The sequence below is a fragment of the Calidris pugnax genome, unplaced genomic scaffold (assembly GCF_001431845.1).
Source record: "Calidris pugnax isolate Ruff unplaced genomic scaffold, ASM143184v1 scaffold4, whole genome shotgun sequence".
Lineage (NCBI taxonomy): Eukaryota > Metazoa > Chordata > Aves > Charadriiformes > Scolopacidae > Calidris > Calidris pugnax.
Window position 1 is genome coordinate 6,852,420 of NW_015090781.1, and position 23,585 is coordinate 6,876,004.

Genomic DNA, 23,585 nt, shown 5'->3' on the forward strand with positions numbered 1-23,585 from the left:
TGCAAAATGCTTTTTAAATTGACTGCTGGACTAGCTAATCGAGTTTTGGTGTTACCACAGAAAGATTTCTGGACCAGCCAATAAAAATAAGGGAGAAAAGGCTTGTTTTCTAGCTCAGAGTCCTGCAGTGAAGTGCAGGGGAGCTGCGGGGAAGGGCTGGTGGAGGGTGACACGCAGGGGAGTGGCAGGGAAGGGATTATGCATCAGCAGTGATTGCAGAGGTAGCAGAGCCAATGTACCCACTCTGGCAAAATACAAAGCCCTTGTTTCAACCGACGCTTTATAAACCGGCTTTTCATGCAGTAACAAATGTCGATTTTAGATATTAGTTGTCAGGAAGTGACCTAATGTCTTGCTTTATAGATATTGGCTTAATACATTCATATCTGTATTTCTGTTGATTGAAAATTGTAAAGTACTTCGTATATTAGATCACTTCCTGTAAGAAAAATGAGCTTTGTGGAACAGCTTAGCACATTCCAAGAGTCTCAAGTCTAGAATCAAAATCATAGCGGGATCTTAGCTGCTTAGTGTTTTAATTGCAGATTTCCCCCCCCCCACTCCCATGGGGTTTTTTTTGGGGGGGTGGGGAATTATGATCTACTTTATTTACACAATGTCTTATCTCTATGTACTTAGCTGGCTCACTAATATATCCAAAAGATATATAAAAGAAGATGAAGAACATACCATTTATGTTAAAAATAATAATTGGGCTTTTGAGACAGAGAGAAAGCAAATTTTGGGTGGAGTAAAGAGTTTCTTTGGATTACAAGTTAGCTTAGAAAAGTTTGTGCTGCAAATAACACATTGTGAGTGTTCCTTCTTTGAACTTTTAATTTTATCATTCTGTACAAATGTGTTCACAATTTCTTATTTCAGAGCGCAGAAACACTTATTTGAGAGAGAAATTCAACAGAAACAGCATTACAGCTTTTAAAAAAATCAGATTCTTCGTGTGTTTTGTAATTTTCTAGTTTTGTGTGTTTACGTGTGCAGTTTGATTATAGTCAAATGTGCCATATTCATGGACATTTAAGGCAACAGACATTTTAATAAGAAAAAGAATAGTCAGTTGTAAATGTTCCAAAATGATGCTTTAAAAGCACAAAAAATTCCGGCAGTGGACACACTTTCCAGTGTCTGACATGGCACTGTTCCTGAGGGATGGTTGGGAAAACGAGAGGCACATTCAAAGCCCTGCGCTAAAACACACGAGCTCAGAACCTGAAATCCCAAATCTCGTGGAAGCAAGTAGGACGTGGAGTAGTCTTGCCATTTTTGGCTGGTTGAAATTGTACTAACCAGTCTCCTAACCCAGTCAGCCCCGGGGTACCTCTGAGAGCACTGTTGTGCATTTAAAACATACAGTTGATAAAACGTGAAGCCTCGTGACCAGACCTGGGCGCATGTAATTGGTACAGCCCAGATTATACAAATTATGGTTGAGAGCTTTAAGTCCCTAGAAGTCCTAGTAAAGATATTTTTGTAAAATAATAAAAAAAAAAGTGGTTTAAAATAGTATTTTAAGTTTAGCAGGCTTATAAAAGAACCTGGAGAAGTCTTGTTCTGAAACGTTTGACAAACGCACTGGTCCTGCTGAGAGCCAGCAGAGGACCTGCAGCTCCCTCGGTGCCTGGGGGTGATGTTCATGGGTGACTGGTGGGTTTGATGTCACTCATGACTCTCCACCCTGATGGAACAAAGTGCACGGGCTCTTCCCTCTGGCTTTGAAGGCAATATTCGTATTCTTAAGATGTAAACACAGGACCTAGTGCTTTGGTCTGTGAGCATTCAGTGCTTTGCAGGATCAAGCCCATTTCCGTACACTCATATTGGGAGATCTGGTCACCGTTCAGTGCTTTGTCTAAGGTTTTGTGCTTGGACTGTGCTGTTAAGGAAACATTAGATTCTGCTAGTTTTGGGCAATTGCAGTAAGCTCGGCCTTTTTCTGGTGGAAAGCAGTGGCTCCTGCTCTTTTATTCTCATTTTCGGGTTATTAAAAGCCTCCGCTAGTTCTCATGGTGGTCTCATGAAGGGAATGAAGCTTCTGGTTCTTACTGGCTTCACTTCTAGACTTGGGGAATGTAAAGTAGTGAAATTGGCCAGAAAATAGTGAGTGGCAAAAGAGGGTAGGTGGGACTGTTCCCTGCCTCCTCCGGCGGCAGAACGGGAGGGATGGAGCAGAGCTGGGACTGTCGACCTGAGATGAGTTAAAAGGGGACTGTCCTGCCTGTGAGGGGTAGGGAACACTTGGGTCTGGGCCTTCACACAGGTTGCTGTAGATGCTAAAAGCTCACGGGCCAACGTGACAATTGTGCAGAAGAAAAAGATACTGGTTGCTGTTATAAATTCAGGAAGTCGCTGAGCCACACGCTGCAGAATCTTCCCCCGGCTCCCGGGGACGTTTCAGGGTGTGCTTCTCTTGCATCCCTTTTCTTGGGTCCTTCTCTTGGTACCTGCTGTTGGGTATTTTTTTCCAAAGGGAAGGTACTAGGTGGACCTCTGGCCTGAATGCAATAACTCTGCTATTCCATAATATATGTATATATATGTATATTCACGTGTTACATGTGGTATATGTTTATATAGTGGGGTAGACTGAAAAAAATTGAACACATCTATCACTTAGGAAAGGTTAATGTTTTTTTTTTTTTCTGTATTACCACTTAGGTATAAACTGTTCTTACGATATGATTTACATTTATAAAAATCTTTAATTTCACAGAAAGGTTTTAAATAGTCAATTGAAAAGGAAAATAAGATTGCCAATGAAAAAATAAATGAAGTAGATTTCATTTGCTTTGTGTTACTGCATGAGGTATGAATTGAGTAAAATGCAACACTTTCATTAATAGCACCGAATATGTCCCAACTGTTGCTTTTGACTCTGCAGTGTGGAGTGGTTTTGTATCATTTTCAGCTAATTATAACTTTCCTTTTTTGTTTTAGTAAATACATCTCTAATGCAAGCCTGCATTAGAGTTAAACACACGTGTATGGTTTTTCTGTAAAAGTCAGGCTGGCTACTATGAGCTTATTAATTCTGAGTTTATTGATTTGATGTGTGTTTATGAATTTTTTTTTTTTTATTTTGTATTTTGGTTGGGTATTCTTCCTGGTAAGACTAGGATGGGGACAGTTTATTTTAGGGAACATACGTATTGTCACACAGTAATTAGATGCAGACACCAAGGTTATAACTGCAGCTCAGCATTTCCAGAGTGATTTATGTACTGCAGAAAGAAAAAGCCCGTAATCTTATTTTCTTTATGTAAGAAGCAGGCACAGGGGAAGAGTGAGTCAAAGGAACACATCAGAATTGAGACAAGCAGGTCTATTAGTTACATGCATTTTGATGAGGGCACGTTAAATGAAGTTGAATTTTCATAGCTCAGACAGTTTCAAAAACGTGTCAGCGGGAGTTGGTGCTCCCTGCCCTCCCGCAGGTGGTGTGTGTGGTGCCTGTCAGATACTGGAGCCTCTGTCACTCGAGTTTTGCCAGCATCTTGGCAGCATCTTTCACACATTTGCAGTCAGCAATGATTACGGTTCTTGAATCAAAGCTGAAAAACAAATAACTGCTGACATGGTCACGCTTTAGCCTTAATTTTGAAATAGCGAGGGGAAACCTGTCTTTGGTTGATACTGTTAGATTGAAAATAGAGAGGGATCTCTTTGCTTGTTCCAAATGGCATTTATAGCAGTAAGGGTGGTAGAGATTAAATTTAAATTTGTGTTAACTGGCTTTCTAATAGATGATATCTTTTAAAATTCCTGGACTTTGTGTAAGGAGGATAATGCACTTTGGTTTGAGCAGGACAAAAAATGATGGGTCCTGCTGACCTTGTAATTTGTGAGTCTGAGTCTGCCTCCTACACTGGCCTGATGTATCAGGAGGTATTGGTGGCTGGAAAGAAAAATTAAAGTACACTAAAAATCCCTTTACTGTTAGACCAGTAAAATCCAGAGTTTGTAAATCAAGCTTTGTGTTGTGTTCAACTATAACTTTTTATTTGGAAGAGAATAATTACATTTACTGCTTTGGTTGTTGGTAGCATTGAGGAGGAGGGATTCTATTCTGTAGAGTTTTCCCGAGTGGTTCCCCTCCCACTCTGTCACCTTTCTGTCCCCATTCCCAATTTTCCTAAAACATCAGCCTTTAGCCAGAGCATTTTAAACACTAGGGATGTACCTATAACCTGCAGGGCTGGAAGCATTTGACCTTTCTCGGGTGATTATACGAATCTATAGGCTTTGGTTTAGGAAGGAGCTGCCCCCAGCTCAGATGAGTAATGACTGTGGGATTTTGTTCTGCTTTCATACACAACGTGCTCACTGAGATCACCTTCGGGGGGTCTTCCCAGACCAGTCACTTGGTGCTGGTGCAGTGTGGGATGTTGGCAGGCATCGTCTTTGCCCGTGGAACACAACTGAAGGTTGAAAGGGATTATCTGAAGCCTTTCGCTTCAGGCTGCAGCTATCGGGGAAACGGTTTGCTTTCTGACAAGAGATGAGATTAAACATGTCAAAAGCTCCTTTCACCTAAAAATCTGTGAAATTGTTCAACAATTGTCATGGAGTATAGCTGACATCTGGAAAAACTAATACATAGTAAGTACAAAGTGTGGTGTAGGCATCTTCTGATTTAAGGCTATTTTGGGCTAGGAGCACTGCTGAAATATTTGAATACAGTGTTTAATCTCTATCCATGGCTGGCCATCACTAGCTTGTCTAGTCTCTCCTATACAGTTTTCAGCTCTTTTAAAGCCCTTAGGTCCCTGCTGCTTTGTAACATACTTATTGAATTTTCCTTTTGACTCTTTCTTCCATATTATCCTCTTTGTTATTCTCACTACAAGATTAATGTGCTATGGTGTGTTAAGCTTAGTTTCATGTATATATTTTTTTTTTGAAAATGACATCAAGTCAGATTTTTTTTTTTTAATGTTTATTACTTTTGGATGTGCCTCTTGCTTTCTGTTTGTTAAAAGAGACATCTGGTACCTTTTGTAAGCAAAACAGCAATTTCTCTTTCTTAGATGAAGATTCCTTAGTGAATTCAGTGCACTGCGCTCTCTGAAATAATCTGGGATCACGTAAAATGTGTTCTCTAATAGGTGGCTACTCATTGTGTGCAGAGTTTAGTCAAACCAAAATCTAACAATATTTATAGAAGTTAGTCCATCAGAAATACTAGTGCTGTGTTGTTTGCAGCAAGTTCTTGCAATTATCTATTGCGTGCTGAGGTTCACGTATACTTTTGATTGCAATCTTAAGGCTTATTGATGTGCACAGCTCTTGTACGTGCAATTTGTGCTTTTAATGTTATCTGCAGAAGAGTTTGCTCTAGTGAACAGATCTTAAATTGATCTCATGCTATTACTTTATTTAGGAGAAAGCAACTGATCCTGAGAGCAAACTAGCTTGTTGAACTAATTTATATCAAACAGACTAATTATTCCATTTTTTAATAATGATGCAGTAATATTTTGGGCTAAGTAATTGACCCTTCATCTAAGGATAGGGAATTTCAGGAGTTATTTTAACTAAGGGAAAGGAAGAGGTGTGGTAAATCTCAGAAGAAGAGAGCATTTGCCACTCCCTTTAGAAAACACTGGTAGGACTTTGAATTGGGAATTTTGATTTCTTTATGTTAATCAACACACCAGATCTTCTTTCTCTTGATTTTGAAATATTCAAGAAAGCAATGTATTGCTCCTACTTAGAGAACCACTTCAAGGTGGTCTTTCTAAAACATGTGGTTTTGTAAGCACGGTTTTCTGCTTTATTTTCAGTCTTCCTTTCATTCCGGGATTCACAAACACCATTTTTTTTCTTTGACTAATATTTTTGAGAGAACTTGAATAAAGAATTTAATTTAAACCATCTATTTAGAGTCCCTTTTATAGTAACCAAGTTTAATTTAATGTTTCTGGATTTGCATGCTTCCGAGTAATTTTTAATTCATTTCTGTGTAAATTAAACAGCTAACCCAGAGAGAGACATGTAACCACTCCAGTGAAGTGGTTATGAATTCTGCACTTAACGTTGCTTCAAACCTGAGAGCTGGGCAAAGTGGAGCCCACTGGTGGGTGTTCATCTGCTTTGCTGGTGAGAAAATGGACTTGAAACAAAGGTGTTTGTGTGAAACCCGATGCCCAAGAGTGACTGTTCGCACCAAAAGTTGAATTTAATTATTTCTGTGACTTTCTTAGGCCTGGCATAAGTTTAGGGCTTAGTCAGGCTTTAGTATATTTTTAGAAGTGCCAATGGATGGGCCAGTTGAGTTTATAAGATTTTTTTGGAAAGAAAACAAATCAGAAAGGTTTTAATTTGTTGCTTTTTCTGCTAGTAGCTGCTTTTCAGCTGTGGTTACCAAACTGTTCACATTTGTGAACATTTAGTACTGCGTTTTCTGAGTCACTGTACCTGCAAGGGGCTGTTTCAGAGGAACTGCTGAAGTATGGTTTCAGTGACAAAAGTACAACCGCAAATGATCCTGATGACTGTCTGACTGAGTTGATAGTGATCAGTTTTTACCTTCCTCGCCTTATTTCTTAGACTTTAACCATGTCACAGAATCACAGAATGGTAGGAGTTGGAAGGGATCATCCAGTCCAACCCCCCTGCTAAAGCAGGTTCACCCAGAGCAGGTTGCACGACATCGTGTCCAGGCGGGTTTGGAATGTCTTTGGAGAAGGAGACTCCACAGTGTCTCTGGGAAACCTGTTCCAGTGCTCTGTCACCCTCAAAGTAAAGCAGTTTTTTCTCCTGTTCAGATGGAACTTCCTGCGTTGCAGTTTGTGCACATTGCCCCTTGTCCTGTCACTGGGCGATGCTGGAGAGAGTCTGGCCCCATCCTCTTGACACCCACCCTTTATATATTTATAAGCATTGATAAGATCCCCTCCCTCAGTCTTCTCTTCTCCAGGCTAAATAGACCCGAGTCTGTCAGCCTTTTCTCCTAAGAGAGGTGCTCCAGTCCTCAGATCATCTTTGTAGCCCTCTGCTGGATTCTCTCCAGTGGTTCTTTGTCTTGAACTGGGGGGCCCAGAACTGGACACAGTACTCCAGATGTGGTATCACCAGGGCAGAGTCGAGCAGGAGGATGACTTCCCTCAACCTGCCATCCACATTCTTTTTAATGCTCCCCAGGAGACCACTGGCCTTCTTGGCCACATGGGGACATTACTGGCCCATGGTCAACTTGCTGTCCATCAGGATTCCCAGGTCCCTCTATACAGTGCTGCTTTCCAGCAGGTCAGCCCCTAACCTGTACCAGTATATGGGGTTATTCTGCCACAGGTGCAGGACCTGACACTTGCTTGTGTTGTACTTCATCAGGTTCCTCTCTGCAAAACTCTCCAGCCTGTCCAGGTCTTGCTGGATGGCAGCACAGCCTTCTGGTGTCAGCCACCCCTTCCAGTTTTGTGTCATCAGCAGACTTGCTGAGGGTACACTCCGTCCCCCTCCAGTGGTTCTTTGTCTTGAACTGGGGGGCCCAGAACTGGACACAGTACTCCAGATGTGGTATCACCAGGGCAGAGTCGAGCAGGAGGATGACTTCCCTCAACCTGCCATCCACATTCTTTTTAATGCTCCCCAGGAGACCACTGGCCTTCTTGGCCACATGGGGACATTACTGGCCCATGGTCAACTTGCTGTCCATCAGGATTCCCAGGTCCCTCTATACAGTGCTGCTTTCCAGCAGGTCAGCCCCTAACCTGTACCAGTATATGGGGTTATTCTGCCACAGGTGCAGGACCTGACACTTGCTTGTGTTGTACTTCATCAGGTTCCTCTCTGCAAAACTCTCCAGCCTGTCCAGGTCTTGCTGGATGGCAGCACAGCCTTCTGGTGTCAGCCACCCCTTCCAGTTTTGTGTCATCAGCAGACTTGCTGAGGGTACACTCCGTCCCCTCCTCCCGGTCATTGATGAATATGTTGAACGAGACCCAACCCAGTTGGGTCCCCTGTGCTTTCCTCCAGTCCCCAGGCACCTCTCCTGTTCTCCATGACCTTTCAAAGATGATGGAGAGTGGCTTCTCAGTAACATCCACCAGCTCCCTCAGCACTTGGGGGTGCACCTCATTGCAGCCTGTAAGTGGGGTCATTTTTATTTGTACAATGTGCAAGGTCTTCTTTAGGAACTTGTAACAATTTCTGGTTTAAAATGGATTTTGTTGCTTGGTGGTTGGAGAGCAGATGAGGCCTGAGTGTGTTACCCAGCTGCCTGGTGGCTGGCCCATGCACTGTGGAGACAAAAAATGATATAATTGTGCTGGACATTAAATCTGACCCTCCTCATGTTTAAAACTCTGAGCGTTCCTTTAAAAAAAAAAAAAACAAAAAACAAAAGGAGCGGGGTGGGGGGAGGTGAGTTTTAACACGCTGAGCAGAGGGAAGACTTCTAAGGATCATCCTGTTTTGTGAAGAGAGACTAAGTCTTTTTGACACATGACTAAATAGCCATAAATTGGCTGTAAATGAATTCTGGCTTGAAATGAGGTGGTGGCCCGTACTGCCTGCATCAGCTGGGTGCAGGACAGCCTTTCCAGGAGCAGCAGGAGAGGTGCTACTGGTGAAGCTCCAGCTGAAATCTTGCTGCTTTTGTTACAGTTCTCAGGAATAGCTGTATTTAGTGCTGTGGTGTGTAAAAACACCCACAAGGAGCGTGGTACACACGGGACATCTTCTGTTGTATCTGTGGCATGTCTTTCCCACGGAGGAGAAAGATAACTAGTGGAGAAACAGTGATAAAAGTGCTATTGAGAAATGCTACTTATGATAAGAAAAAAAAATAAAATTACTGAGAGCTGCTATTTGTGCCTTCTTTCTGATAATGCCACGAGGATAGCCAACGTGTGTCATTCTTTTCCTGGAAAATTACGGTACAGTTTGCCTCTCCCTAATGGCTGCCTCGTTTCATTTTTCTGAAATGCCACGTTGGTGGTAGGAAGCGAGGCGCGTACACCCAACCTGTGCTCGCAATCTGGGGATTGGCATGGCGACACCGGATTGCTAAGCAACAGTTGGCATCATGCTGTCTGCTACAGCCCGTTCCCCCTTCATCCTCCTTGAGAGTGCCTGGAAAATCAAGATCGGCATCTAGCTCGTGGTTTAAGTAACGAAAAAGAATAGTAGATTGGTAACTTATTTTGTGTAAAGTTTGTAATTTTATTTTCGAAGTGCTAAATACCCATACAGAGAAAAGCAGTCAGGACGTGCTTTGTCCGTTCCTAGAATGGTGAATCCTAAATGATCTTAGCACCTTGCGATAGGGTGTGTATGGTGTGAAGTGAGACCAGTTTCCTGTACAGCCAGCAGTGCCAGATCTCACCAAATACGGCATCAAATAGCTACATCATCTACAAATTGCATCTTCAGACTAAAGAGAATAACTATAGGATTTAACCTCAAAAGACCAGTATTGGTAGCCCTGGATTTTAAATACCTTTTTTGGTTAAGGGAAGACTTAACTTTTCTTGCTTCTGCAAAAGCTCAATGTAGACTTGCTCAGAAAGAAAGTACTTAAAAAATATAAATAAAAACCCCAGTAGGAAGAACTACTAGTTAAGCATCTCTGGGTAACTACCTCTTGGTTTAACTTTTGTTACTGACAATACCAAGTGAAATTTGTTGCTAAGCTCGTTAGCTAAATATCTGATATTAATCATATCAACATCTTGATTTATAAGACCTGGATAATTTTTGTTCTGTGTAGGGTTTGGGGTTGGTTGTGTTTGCGGTTTGTGTGTGTGTTTTGTTTGTTTTGTTTGTTTTTACTTTCAGTGCTCTTGTGAATTTCCATTTTAGTAACTACAGTGAATCATACAACATTCCCAATTTCCAGTTTTTATTAGCTACACTCCCAGCTACTCAGTCATTCTTACAGTGTGTTTTTACCAGACTGGAGATACTCAAGAAGGAGGTAGTTTGCCACTTCCTTCTTTTGAGACTTTCCCTCCGTCTAGCAGATCCCATTGTAGCATTTGTATTAATTTTCATTTTCCATTTCTTTTTATTTTGTTTCATCCTTTGCTTCCAAGCATATTTCATACACTACATTTGTTTCTTCTTTCGCTGTGTTCCAATTGTGTAAGTACCTAGGTATTGGCACTAACCTGTCTTTCGTTTAATGAGTAGTTAGACTGTACATATTAAGCTCCCTTCATCTTTTTAAATTATTTATGGTTATTCTCGCTGCTGTTTGTTAAATGTTATGTTCCTTTTCTAATGTGTCTTTCTGCTGCTTTGCAGAACAAATGTGCTACAAGTGGTTGTAAAAATGAGTGTAAAACAGTGAATGCTTTTTAAGTGGCTGATAGACTCATCGTGTGAAGCTGTCCATGAGCTCCCGTGTTGTCTAATCAGGGGAATGAGCCAGAAGCCTGAGCTCTGTTCCTCACACGACTTGCCAGTTGACTTTGCAGTGAAGTTCAAGGTCTTACTTCAGGAGGATCTTTAATGCCACAGTACTGTGTAGTTCAAAGACATCCTTAAGCAGTTGATTTTGGTCTTAAGGACGTGTTAGATGTTAGTGGTTGGAGCTAAAAGGAACTTCTGATGGGAAATTTTCAAATTTCTCAAGACTTTTTTTCCTGACAGAAATACGTATCAACTGGGACTGTCAATTTGGCATTATTCAGTAAGATTTTTACATGCATTATTGTCCAGCTTTTTGTGGACTTCCTCCAGACTTTTCTTTCAGTATCATTCAGAAAACTCTCTATATTTTTTTTTAATAACTTCTTAAAGACTTCATTGTTTTTAGAGGATGGTAAAGGGGTTGTTTCCCTGTACAGAAAATTATTTTGCCAGTTGATGTGTGATGTGTGCCCAAGTTCTGGTAATATGAGTCATGGCATTGAATGACGCTATCTGTAATTTTAAAAAGTTATTTTGGGGACATCTGGAAAATGATAGAGTTGTTTGTTGACACAAAGATTAGGATAGAAGGACATCTGCAATAGAACATAAGCCTTACTTGCTTACTGTATCATGTACAACTTCAGAATGTGTAATCTGCACAATATACTTCTACTGCATGGTCGACCTCAGCGTTGGAAAGCACTGTAATCTCTGAATCCTCTATTTTTGGACAATAGCTCTGTTTCATCAGATGAAAAGTTTGAAGAGTGAGACTTTGAGACAAGCTTGTTCTGTGCCTTTGTGTTAATGTAATGATATATATGAATAACTGTTTCCTACCTGCAGGAAATCTGTCCAGTCTAAGTCGTCTTGGCCTGAGGTACAATAGGCTGTCAGCAATCCCGAAGTCTTTAGCAAAATGCAGTGAACTTGATGAACTGAACCTGGAGAACAACAACATTTCTACTTTACCGGAGGTGAGAATTAGAGGGGATGGATTTGGGAGGGAATGTTGGTGTAAGGCATCGGGGTTTTGTAGAGGGATTGGAACCTGTGAAATAACTTTGTCTTCTGTCGCAACATCACAAATTATCCTTTGTTTTGTTCTACATGTGTGTACTGTGAAATGCTGCAATTCTGTATGTATTCGGTGTGTCTAGCAGTATAGAAAAACTGATATACAACTGCAGTGAAAAGTGGGAGCAATACTTGTGATCGTGCTTGCTTTACTGTCTCTTTAAAAAACCTTAATTAAGGAGTCTGGATTCAAGCTACATAAGAGCTTCTCATTGTTTCTATTTTATGGAGGTAGGGAAGAAGTAGAAAAATGGAAAATGGGATATCTCGTTCCCAATCTAATTGGGCAAGAATGACCTTTAAGAGAGTGGGTAAAGCTTGTCACGGCTGCATATTCTCATTTGAATGTGGAAAAGCATGCTGGTGGCACTAGTGCCATATCATCTGGCAACTCATTGACACACCTTCCATCAGTTATGAAAAATAAAAATTTACATCATTTTTCAGTTTTTAGTGACTCCACAAGGATCACAGGAGAAAATGGAAGAGAATGTGTCTTGCTTTCCTATTCATAGCTGCTGCTCTTGCTGTCTTTACCTTGGCCTGTCTCGCTTCAAGCTTAGTGTGGGACCAAGGAAAATGTCCGTAATTAGAAGTTTTGGAGCCACCTTGTCATGTTCCCTTCACAAAACACGTTCCCTGAACATCTGTATGTTTTTCTATGCTCATTCCCTAGAGTTCTCTGAAAGGTGCCCCTGTGGACTCCAGTTTCACAGTCCTGGGTAGTAGTTAGTTACAGACCATCTCTTAAATAACAGCTTTGATGTCTGCAGACTTTGAAACTATTTAAGCTGTTGGTTATACCTTTCATCCTGATTTTCCTTTTCTTAGTTTCTTACCCTTGATATATCAGGGCAGCGGAGTGTGAGATGCTCAGCTGCATACTTTTGGTGCTAGTAAACATTTAGAGAAAATGTTTGACTTTTAAGCATTACTGTCGGGGCAGAATTGCTCCAGTGACAGAAAAAAATCTGATGTGATTGATTCTTAGTTTGGATATTTCTTCCATTGCTTTAGAACTGTTTGGAGATGAAGGTTTCAGGACACAACATAGAGTACATACTTTGTTCTTTTTTAATGATGGTCTAAACTGCTTTTCTAAGCTGTTTGTTTGGTTTTGTGGTTAGTTTTGTTTTCTGTTTTTGTTTTTTTAAACATAAATTATTAGTATCAAATAATTCAAAATGTATCTTAAGACTTATACAGGAAACTATACACAGAAGGAAAAAAAAAAAAAAGCATTTGGATTTAGGGCAAGCATTCGTAGTAAAAAAGTGCAGTAACTAACTACTTTGCTTCAGATAAATTTCTGAACTCAGCAATGATAAACTGAAACTAGAGAATTCAATAAATGTTTGGGTAAAACTGTCATTTAAGAAAATGCTACTGACTGAAAGCCACCAGGCTGCTTTCAAGATGAGAGCTAAACTAGCCCACCCCACCCAGACAGATTATAAAAGCAACTACGGTATAATTACAAAAAACTAATGTGAGGGATGTTTACTTGCTTTAAAATATGTTCAGTCATAATACAAACCCCTTTGTGACTGTGCTGCTTTCTTCACGTACATTTGCTGACAATATGATAACACTTTAGCTGCTACCTTGCAGAAGTGTAGAGTTTATACTGTAATCTGTTTAAAGTAAAACATTCTGTGCTATAATACAAAGAGCTGTATTTGTGGAATAAACTTCTGAATTTCAAAACACAGTTGAAGCTGCTGACACAATGCCTAATAAATATTTTATCTTAAAAGGATGGGCTGGGAGAAGGCAGCGCTGCCACAGCTCTCATAGATACAAGAGCATTGTTCTCTTTGTATTGCCAAAGCTCTCTTGCTTCCCTTCAAATGCGTTTAATTACTCTAGGCTATTAGAGTGTATTAGCTAACATATTTTTAATATTTTTTGGTGTGTGGAAGCAGACTTCAAAAATGGCTTTTTGAAATGTCAAGATCCATTTGAAGCAATAAAGTGTGTTTGTAACCGAGCTCAGGGACTGCCTAACCCTAGGACAAGGAATATCTGTTAATTAAAGTGTAGCTAGAAGCAGTATTTCCTAATCAAAGATTATACTAGTTAATGATTAGGTTAGATTAATACTGATTTGAAGATCCATTAATTAGTTTGAGGGAGGAAATTGCTTCACTGATATTTGCCGAGATGCCCCCAGAATTGTATTTCGGTGCTTCAAGTTTTAGCTGTGACATGTAGCCAAGTCCTTATTTAATCCTGCTTTATTTACAATAACGTTAATAAACTATTTGGAAAAGTAGCCAGAGCTTTCCTGGTGAAACAGCAAAGCCATATTCTTAAGGCTTTTACGGTGAACATAGCACTGAAATTGCAACCCAGAAATACTGACATTAGGAATATGGTTGGAATCATTATCTCGTTACCGCTCATTCCTGATTGCAGATGTTGCATTATTTATGGTATGTAATGCCGCGCATAAATCTCCAATTTCTGCAACACTTAAGCAAATAGGGCTGAATTCAAGTTGGCATAGTAATAAGCAAAGGTGACACTTCAGCAGTAATTTAGATCTCATTATTCAGCCCCACAGTTCCAGCAACGTGCCTGGCACGTAACGAACAGATAAACTCCCAGCTCCGCGCTGCTGAGATTGTAGAATCTAATTAGATTGCCAAGTGAAATGAGACTCTGGATTCAATGGGCAGCCATTGCTACCCAGTTTACTCCAGGCTTCTTGTTTTTTATTTCTTAGGACAGGGGAATAAAAAGAAGTGGAGTCATAGCTATTTAGGAATATTTTGAAAAGAGGGAGAAAACCCGAATTTCCAAAACTTTGCCTTTCCATTCATTTTCTCTGTCCTGCCCGGTTATCTGAAACTGTGACAGCCTGAAAGGAAACTTCTACCAGATGGGTTCACGTTATGGATTGTTATGATATTAACAAAGATTTGTACTGGAAGTATCAAACACCAGTTTGAAAAATGGCTCACACTGTCGATACTTCTTTGGGCCCTGCTCTCGACTGTGAGCCCGTGTCGGATCAGAGCGAGCTGCTGGTGGTGGTGTTGGCCAAAGCTGGGACCACTCTTCAGGATGGACACGCTGGTGACCACCCCTGCCAGCCCCTGCCCACTTCAGAGCTGCCTGAGTTCTTCCAATGTGTTATTAAAAAAATTCCTTTTGGAGGAGAAGACTTACAAAACCTCCTCAACTTGTGCTTTTAAATGTGATATGCTTGCCTTTTTGTTTTTTTTTTTTTTTTTTTTTTTTTTTTTTTTTTTTTTTTTTTTTTTTCCTGTGTGTGTATCTGGCAATATATAAGGAGAAAGGGGGAAATGAGGTAAAGGCTGATGCCTCTGAGCAGAGATTGTTGCTGATGGAAGTTTTATCAAATTTAACACTGGTTTATGTGTTGCAATACTTATTTAGGGGATGGAGACTTGGGTGGGAAAACATTTCTAATTAGACCCATGAGGGAAAAGAAGTGGTATTCAAATAAATCTAAGTTCCTGGGTGGTTTTCTTCTCTCTACAGGGTCTTTTATCCAGCCTTGTCAAACTGACTAGTTTAACACTGGCCAGGAACTGCTTCCAGTCCTATCCTGTGGGTGGCCCGTCCCAGTTCTCCACAATCTACTCTCTCAATATGGAGCACAACCGCATCAATAAAATCCCCTTTGGAATTTTTTCTAGAGCGAAAGTATTAAGTAAGCTGAACATGAAGGTGAGGCACAGAAACATGCTACTGTGTGTAAAATCAATGAGGAGCACTGTTTGCTTCTCCATGAATTCTGGCAAACTTAATGATGTAAGGAATGAATTGATCGTGCTGAGGTGGATACTGCTGCTGTCACGTATAGAAACAGTACTGTATTAGTTTAAAAATGTACTATCAAGATGCTATTGATTTGTCTTTATTTTTGTTAGTTAAGCTTTTGCCACATTTTCTTGAGTTTCAACAATGAATACAAGAAAGTTGGTTGCATAGTTCTTGAATATTCACATGGGACGTGAGCATGTATAGTAGCTTATTTCTTCCCCCCCTCTACTGTTACAGTTTAGATTATAAACAAAATAATGTAAAATATGTTTTTTGTTTCAAAACCTAAGTTTGGAGACTTATAGCAGTAGCTGTAGAGCACAGAAAAAGAACCTTTAAATCTTTTAAAGAGATTATGTTTTTCTATGAAAGGGTTTGTTTCAAGCTCTTTAACTATATATATATGTAAAAATTGTTTGACCAATAGCTAAGCTCAGCTACTGGTTTAGAATATCTTTTGGCACAAATGGATTCTCAATTTGCATTAAAACCATTTTTTATCACATACCCATTTGTAACTTTGTATGTTCACCAGGACTTTGTATGACCTGGTTATTTAGGGTGGGTTTTTTTTTTTTTTAGTGTTTAGTCTAGGTCAAATTTTGTAGCAACATTTTGAGCAGTAAGGTGTTTAGATTAATTTCAGATGCTTTTACTCTGAACCATTAAGGTATATTTCTTTTGTGGTATGTTTGGTGGTTTTGGTTTTTTTTTCCTGTGTTGTTTGTTTTGGGGTTTTTTTTGGGCTGGTGTGTGTGGTTTGGTTGGTTGTTTTGTTTTTTACTGTATATATTTTTAGGATTCCAGTGTTGCTGATAGCACCTTTGTAAGTTATGGTGAACTTTCTGTTCTTTTTTTTCCCAGCCTCTATTATATTCAGTAATGAAAGGACAAAAAAATGCTTAACTACTGAGAAGTGTGAAACCTTCATAATTACGTACTTCTAATTTTTCCACTTCAGTTCATATTAGGAACACAGAGTCAATTCCGTAACTCTAGGCTGGGGCTGCTTATTATGTTTAGAGGAATTTAAAAAATATTTGGCCAATTATCAACACTTTATTCTTCTGATTTAATTATCGATTGTTTTGTAACGAAGTATTTTGTAAGCGGTTTGTTTAATTTCTCAGATGCCTTGCTGACTTCTTGCGAGCCCAGACCCTAAATGTTTGCTATGTTAAATCACAGGACAATCAGCTGACGTCTCTCCCCTTGGACTTCGGGACTTGGACCAGTATGGTAGAACTGAACTTAGCGACTAATCAGCTCACAAAAATCCCTGAGGATGTATCTGGGCTTGTTTCTCTTGAGGTGAGAAGAGTATAAATGAACAGCTAAGTGAATCCTTGCAAACAGGGTTCTCTGTTTCAGGTTTAAGTATTATTACTTTTGGGTCTGATAAAGACACGTAAATACGTGTATGTGTGTTTAAATAGATGTGTTGCATCTGTTTATGGTTGTTGTCAACAGCTCTTTAAATGATGTTCTTTAGGCTCTAGATGAGTGTGCAGAAAAGGCTATGTACGTATATATTTTCAACTATATAGAAAGAAAACTTTTCTCAACAGAAAGTTGCTGTTGTAAAAGAAATGGTTCAATTCCTGGAGAGACCAGCATGGAAACAGCAGAGATCAGAAAAACATGATGAAATGCTTTACAGGCAGAGGTGGCCTGAGTGTAGCACTGTGAACCTTGTAGGCAGCTGGGTGGGAACTCTCAGCCTTTGAGGGGGAAGAACTCATAGGCTGAAACGTGGACTAAACCTGCTGTGTCCCCTAGTCCTGTTTCCTAAAGTACCATCAGCAGAGACAAACTTAGTTGCCTTGGAGGGATGGAAAGGGAGAGGTGCTTGTTTGGGCAGATGAGGGGACTTCGTAGCCTCTGTGAGTTGCTGGGGAAAATCTGTTAAAGTACAAGAGCAAATGGCATATTTGAAATTGCAGAATTCCAGTTTGCTGCTCTGAGTAATTAATTATTCCTGTAGTTTGGGTCAGAAATGATATGTCTGAGTAATAGCTATTTAGTAGCCTAGTTTCCTTTAAGCGAAGGCTGTGGTTGATGTGATTGGGAGGTCAGCAACCTCTAACAGCTGGATTTGCCAATGATTTGCCAGCGGCCGGAGCTGCACCCTCCACAGACCTGCTGCTGCTATTTTCCCCTGTGATTAAAGAGTCAAATACAAAGAACTACTTGGGCAGTGTTTACACAAAAGTGAAGGTTCCCACAGCAGTGCACAGTCAGCTGTGTTGCGTGTAGGTAATATTTTCTGTTCCTGCCTTTGTTTCTTGATACGCAATTAAAACGTTACTATTCTTATCATTCTGTGGACGTCGTAGGCACCAAAGGAAGGCCACTGAAATACTGCTTGTGCTAGTGCTAAGGTTTTGGCTTTTATTCATTTTGATTTTCACTTTGCTGTTTAGCCTTGTTTTCTGTTCTGTTCCTGCCTTTTGGTGTTTGCACGTTGTTGGTGAAGGTTGTGAGAGTTGGGGGTGGTAGAAGTCAGGCGTTGGCAGCCTTGGCTGGCCTGGCAGGGAGCTGTGTGGCTGGCAGGTGCCCTTTCACATCCTCATGTTTCAATGTGCCTTGTTAAAGAACTAGATAATAGCATTGTTTAATGGGTAATTAATTACCTAACTGCCTGCTTGATCACTTCTTTGGACCATTCGACTACTCGGGAGGAGAAATGTGACCCCTGTTAACTTGCTTGTGGTATAATGAATAACTGTGTTAAATGGCATTGTAAATGAGGATACTTTTCTTGAACCCAGGATGTTTATAATCCAACTTAGAAAGGAGGAGAAAACCAAGAGGATAACACTGTAACAGGGGTGAGAGTGTGATAGGAGACTGTTTTGAAAAGCCAGTGGGTATCTGTGCAGTGTTCTGCTTGGGCGCTCTCATCTGTGTGTTACCTGCTGCTGCTCCTGTCCAAGGGACCTAGAGAGAAGAGGAGGGATCAAGCTTTTGATATCCTTGAGTCCAAGGAGGACTTGGCAAGCACAGCAAATAATTTAAAACATGGTTAGGAGATAGCTAGGAGGAAGGGTAACAAAATGATAGGGAAGTCCAGGAAGATTTTTTTTTTTTTTCATTTGGTCATTTGAAGAAATAAGGTGTTCTTTGTTTTCGCTCTGCATTTATTAGTATGCAAAAATAATATTTGAGAGAATTCTGTCATAAATCTATGTATTTTTTATCATTAAAGACTTCCAAAAAAACAATGTTAATCACTGATTTTATTTTTTTTTTAGTCTTTGCAGTTTGCTTCCTTAATTTGATTGTAGGCTAATCTTGGACTTCATTACTTGAAAATATAAGAAGATCCGATGTTAATCATTATTTACTGATTGCGTTGCTGAAATTCTGTGTGTTTGTTTGTTTTCTTGAGGTTCTTATCTTGTCAAACAATCTACTAAAGAAACTTCCCCATGGAATTGGAAATCTACGGAAACTCCGAGAGCTAGATCTAGAGGAAAACAAACTGGAATCCTTGCCAAATGAAATAGCTTACCTCAAGGATCTGCAGGTGAAACAATAATGGGCTGAGATAAACATCTTACGTCTTTTATTTACACCATGCTGATTTAATTACAGCTAGTTTGAGGGAAAACTATTTGGGACTGGACATAGAATGAAAAGTTAAGAATCTTGCACAGCTCCATCCACAATCTGTCCCCACTAATTCTTCCCCAGATGTATCAGCTAATACTGAACAAAAAAATTTTGAAGAGTGTAACTGTTGCACCACGAATACAGTACTGCCACAGGAATAGCCTCTGGTTTCAGTCATGTTCATGAAAGCTTTTATATTTAGACCTGTATTTTACTATGCACTATTTTATTTTTATGTTTAGTGAGGCTTAATAGAGGTCTGAAATATTGTTGAAGGGTAGAAATCTTTTTGTTCAAATGCTGGAGAGCACAACCCATCCATTTATCAGCTATATATCTTGTTTTACTTGCTGTCTTTTGAAGCAAAGGTCATTAAGTTGATTTTTAAAAATGTGTTTTTTCCCTTTAGAAATTGGTTCTGACTAATAATCAGTTGACCACCCTTCCCAGAGGTATCGGTCACCTTACCAATCTGACGCACCTTGGGCTTGGAGAGAATCTTCTCACACACCTTCCTGAGGAAATTGGTAAGATCCCTTGTTCTGGTTTTATGCAGGGAGCCTGAGCCAGAGCAGTTGCTGCCACAGAAGAGAGGCATCTGCTGCTCTCACAAGTAGAGGCCACAAAATTCATGTGAAACTCCTAGATATACACAACCTGATGTGAAACATGTGCCACAGGAACATCACTCCGGTGTACAATCCTTATCTTGCTGAACTGTAGTAAAACAAATGGTCTGGCTTTTTTCAGTTCTTCTGCAGAAAGCTGCCAAACACACACTAACCTGGAATAGCGAGATTCCTTTTCTCTCCAAATTCTGTCACAACTTGTGTATTATCAGTCACTCAGCTTCATAAACCTATTCTTAGAGAGAGGGCTGTGTCAGAAAGGAAATGTGCTGCTCCTGCTGTAATTCCATGGTGGAGACAAAACCCTGTGTAAGGTGTGAACAGCTGAAGCAAACCTTTCTGCCGATAGTCCCTCTGCACACACTCCTGTTTGTAGGCCACTGTGTTATTTTTCACCTTGATAAGAGAATGAAGTGAAGGAAATCTACAAAAAGGGAGAATTATTTTTGTCTACTTGAGACATCCAGAGTAAACGAGATTCAGAGCATGTGAAACTGAGACCCCCCCATTTCTTTATAGTCGATCACAAGTACCTCCAGAGCATGATTCTGAGAACTTAAGTTAAAATCTTAAAGTTAGAGCTCATTATGGAGCAAAAAAACGATGGGAGAAGCTACACAAAGCAAGATGTGGTCAGAAACAGTGACGTGCAGATGGAGAAGGCTGGGACAGAGTCTGTCTCTCCCAGCATCTTTAGTGAAAAGCTGTTAGAGCTTCTGCTCATCTTGTGTGTGCCTCAGTGTGAGAAGGCTCCAGATTTACATTGGTTTAGGCCTTTGTAATTTAATTAATAAGTTAGTAGAGAGAGTTTGGATACTGTGGAAACAAGCTGGGGACTTAAAGTATGTAAGTAAACTTGAAATACTATTATAGGCCCACAATTTGGTTATTAAAGTTGGTTGTTTTAACAGATTAGATAATAATTAACTATTTTCAGATGCGACTGCTTCATCTAAAGTTATCAGCTATTGCCTATTATATCTTAGCCTTTTCTTTTTGTTGATTTTTCCATGCCTAGAGCCCTGGCTACTGCTACTCTTGTGAAAGACGCAATAGTTTTTTAGGTTGTAGGAGGGATTTATGATGTATAAGATTGGAAAATGGGGAATGCTTTGAGGAGGACTTGCATACTGGGAGTATATGTCAAAGGGATTAATTTTGATATTTGATTGCTGTGGAGGAATGCAAGTCTTAAGAAAGTTAAAAATTAGTCCGTTTTCCATCTTCTGATTAATCTATATTGCAGTATCTGTAGTAGAGGCAGGTTGTAAAATTTGTATTCAGGAGGAGTTTTTCACAGGGGTTAGTTGCATTTAATAAATTCAGTGCCGTGCAGAGATCTCTCCTGCTTTCTTCCTGTGGTGCATTAGAGTTACAGCTTCAGGTCTTTATAATGTATGTATTCTAATTAAATAAAAGGTATGGCATAGATATTTTTATAGACATAATACATACTGTACAGTATAAATATTTTCTAAGCCCTTCTAACTAGATAGCTGTTCAATGTTGCCTGTGATTGCAAAGCACTTGGCTGAACAGCTATGGTGAAGTCTCTCTCAGTTCTCTTATTCTGTGTATTCTCAATTCAGTTGTTATCTAAAGGACATTTAGTAATGGATATTTTTAAAGGGAAACTAAAGCAAATTGGTTCTTGCTTAGGTTCTGCTGCTTGGAGATGGGAGTTCAGATGAGTCACTGCCTCTATATTCCACATAGGAAAGAATAAAGCGGATTTAGAACTTCTGTCTAACAATTATAAACTGCACGAATCCAAAAAATACTTATTTGTATTATTTTATTTTGACCAGGTACACTGGAGAATCTGGAAGAACTGTATTTGAATGACAACCCCAATCTGCACAGCCTTCCCTTTGAGCTGGCTCTTTGCAGCAAACTGTCAATAATGAGTATTGAGAACTGCCCGCTCAGCCACCTTCCACCTCAGATTGTTGCAGGAGGACCCTCCTTCATCATCCAGTTCCTAAAAATGCAGGGACCATATCGTGCCATGGTCTGATGCTAATCGGATTGTCCAATACACTGTACAAAATACAAACTGCATTAATGTTGTAATTGTCTGTATATGTATATATAATATAATATATGTGGTTTATATTATATTATATATATATATAAATATATAAATAATATAAAAAGGCAAATTTAAGACTGCATTATGTGTTTCTGCTAATAGAGGAATCATAGCCATTTAGATTTTTTTTTTTTTATTCTGTAAAAATGCTTGTCTAAGTTTTCTTTGCTGAATTTGATGGAAGTTGTCTGAATAATCTGGAAATGCCAGTTCATTTAAAGCAATTGCCAATGAACTCAAAGTTTAAATTTAAGGGACAAAAATAGTTTTGCTTAGATTTACTTTCAGTTAAGAGAAATGTATAACCTTTATATAATGAACTTTTCTGTTTTCCTCCCTCTCTTTTTTTTTTTTTCGTGTCAAAACCTGAAAGGGTCATGTGTCCTGAGGTTGGGATTTTCTTTTAACTTATTTTGAGATTTGAAGCAAATGGTGTTTTTATATTGTTTACAGTCAGAGTAAATCACTGGATTTTGTTTTATTCTGATTTGCTCTGTTTTAATCAATCATATCTAGAATTTATATGCCTCTGCTGATGAATTTTTATCAACCGGTTTGTATACTAAAAGCATATACTCATCAGAACAACTGGCAGGTGAAAAGGTTGCAGTCAAAACAAAAGAAAAAGAAAAGAAAAGAAAAAAAAAAAAGCTTGAATTCCTTTAAGTCTTGCTTCCCTGAGTTATCAGTTGCAGGCATAACATATCTGAACTGAGCCTTTTGCGGTTGGTCTTTTCTAGCACAAGTAAATCTTTTCAGATTGGTAAAAACGTGGAGTAAACTCAGTGAAGAGCGTTTTTCATTTCGTGAAGTAACAATTCCATGAGGTCTAACAGTACAGTTAAGTGGCGAGGAAATAATATATATGTACATTTTTATTACAATGTTGAGTCATAAACTACAACAGGCAATTTTAAGGATTCCTTATAGTCCTTGTACAATAAATGAATGTGTCTTACTTTTAAACACTGCAATATATGTAAGTTTTAAGGTTGGTTAACAATGTACTATGGTTTTATATCTTGACTTGCCTTGTACCTCCTTCCATTATGGAACTTCTGTGTCCAAGCACAATATCTTCACACTGTGCTGTTTTGCTGCTGAACTAAATGCACTTTTCCCCACGGCCGGGGCACTTGCTTCAAAATATTCAGTTCAGTATCTTGATTATTCTTTTTTTAACTTCATCCTATCTGTTTCAGTATTAAACCAATCTATTACAAAAGAGGCACCTTTTTCATTTGTGCATAGATGGTGGTAGCTCAAGAGAAACACTGTAAATAGTGGACATTGGGTTTTATCATGACTTCCTCGGTTGTTTAAAAGGCAGAAGATGCTTCAGGGAGATGGACACTGCTGCTGCATTTGTAGGGCCACTTGTCCCTTTCCAGGAGGGCAGGAGCTGGAGGCGGTTGCATTCCACGGTTACTCAAGAACTGGCCAGTTCATACCCATTGGAATTGCTGCTGGGGTGGTGTCACTTAGAGGACTGTACCTTTTGAACAAAATCAGATCAACCGATGCCATGGGAAACCTATTTCACATGCAGAAGTTTGGGTAATATGATTTCTGGCTTTCAGGCATGCTTCTTGGACGTATTGCCTTGACCTATTTGCATTCTGTTTTGTCGTTATGTCTTTTCATTAACAAGGAGTAAGTTGAAATGGAAGGCAGGTGGAGATATAAAACCTTAGGGGGGGCTTAAACGTGCTGTAAAACTATTGTAGATGTCACTGGATTTTACTAAGTAATGTTCTTTCCTTTCTCACACACTCTGTCTCTCTGTCGTCCCCCTCCCTTTTTTTTTTTTTTTTTTTCTCCATATCTATTTAAGTTTTCAATATTATATAAAACTATTGTAGATGTCACTGGATTTTACTAAGTAATGTTCTTTCCTTTCTCACACACTCTGTCTCTCTGTCGTCCCCCTCCCTTTTTTTTTTTTTTTTTTTCCCCACATCTACTGTAGCTTTTCAGTTTAGACTTTTAGTTTATAAAAGGCT

At 39.5% G+C, this 23,585-nt stretch overlaps 1 protein-coding gene across 3 annotated transcripts in view; it reads left to right on the forward strand.

The window, feature by feature from the left end:
* Window positions 1–22,807, forward strand: part of SHOC2 (SHOC2 leucine-rich repeat scaffold protein) — a 68,284-nt gene extending 45,477 nt beyond the window's left edge. For all 3 annotated transcript variants that reach the window (XM_014959426.1, XM_014959435.1, XM_014959444.1), the window contains exons 4-9: window positions 11,221–11,351; window positions 14,962–15,150; window positions 16,435–16,557; window positions 18,638–18,775; window positions 19,271–19,388; window positions 21,299–22,807. In XM_014959426.1, the coding sequence (XP_014814912.1) occupies window positions 11,221–11,351; window positions 14,962–15,150; window positions 16,435–16,557; window positions 18,638–18,775; window positions 19,271–19,388; window positions 21,299–21,507 (908 nt within the window). In that variant the 3' untranslated portion in view covers window positions 21,508–22,807. The remainder of the gene's footprint in view (window positions 1–11,220; window positions 11,352–14,961; window positions 15,151–16,434; window positions 16,558–18,637; window positions 18,776–19,270; window positions 19,389–21,298) is intronic.
* Window positions 22,808–23,585: the final 778 nt, after the last annotated feature.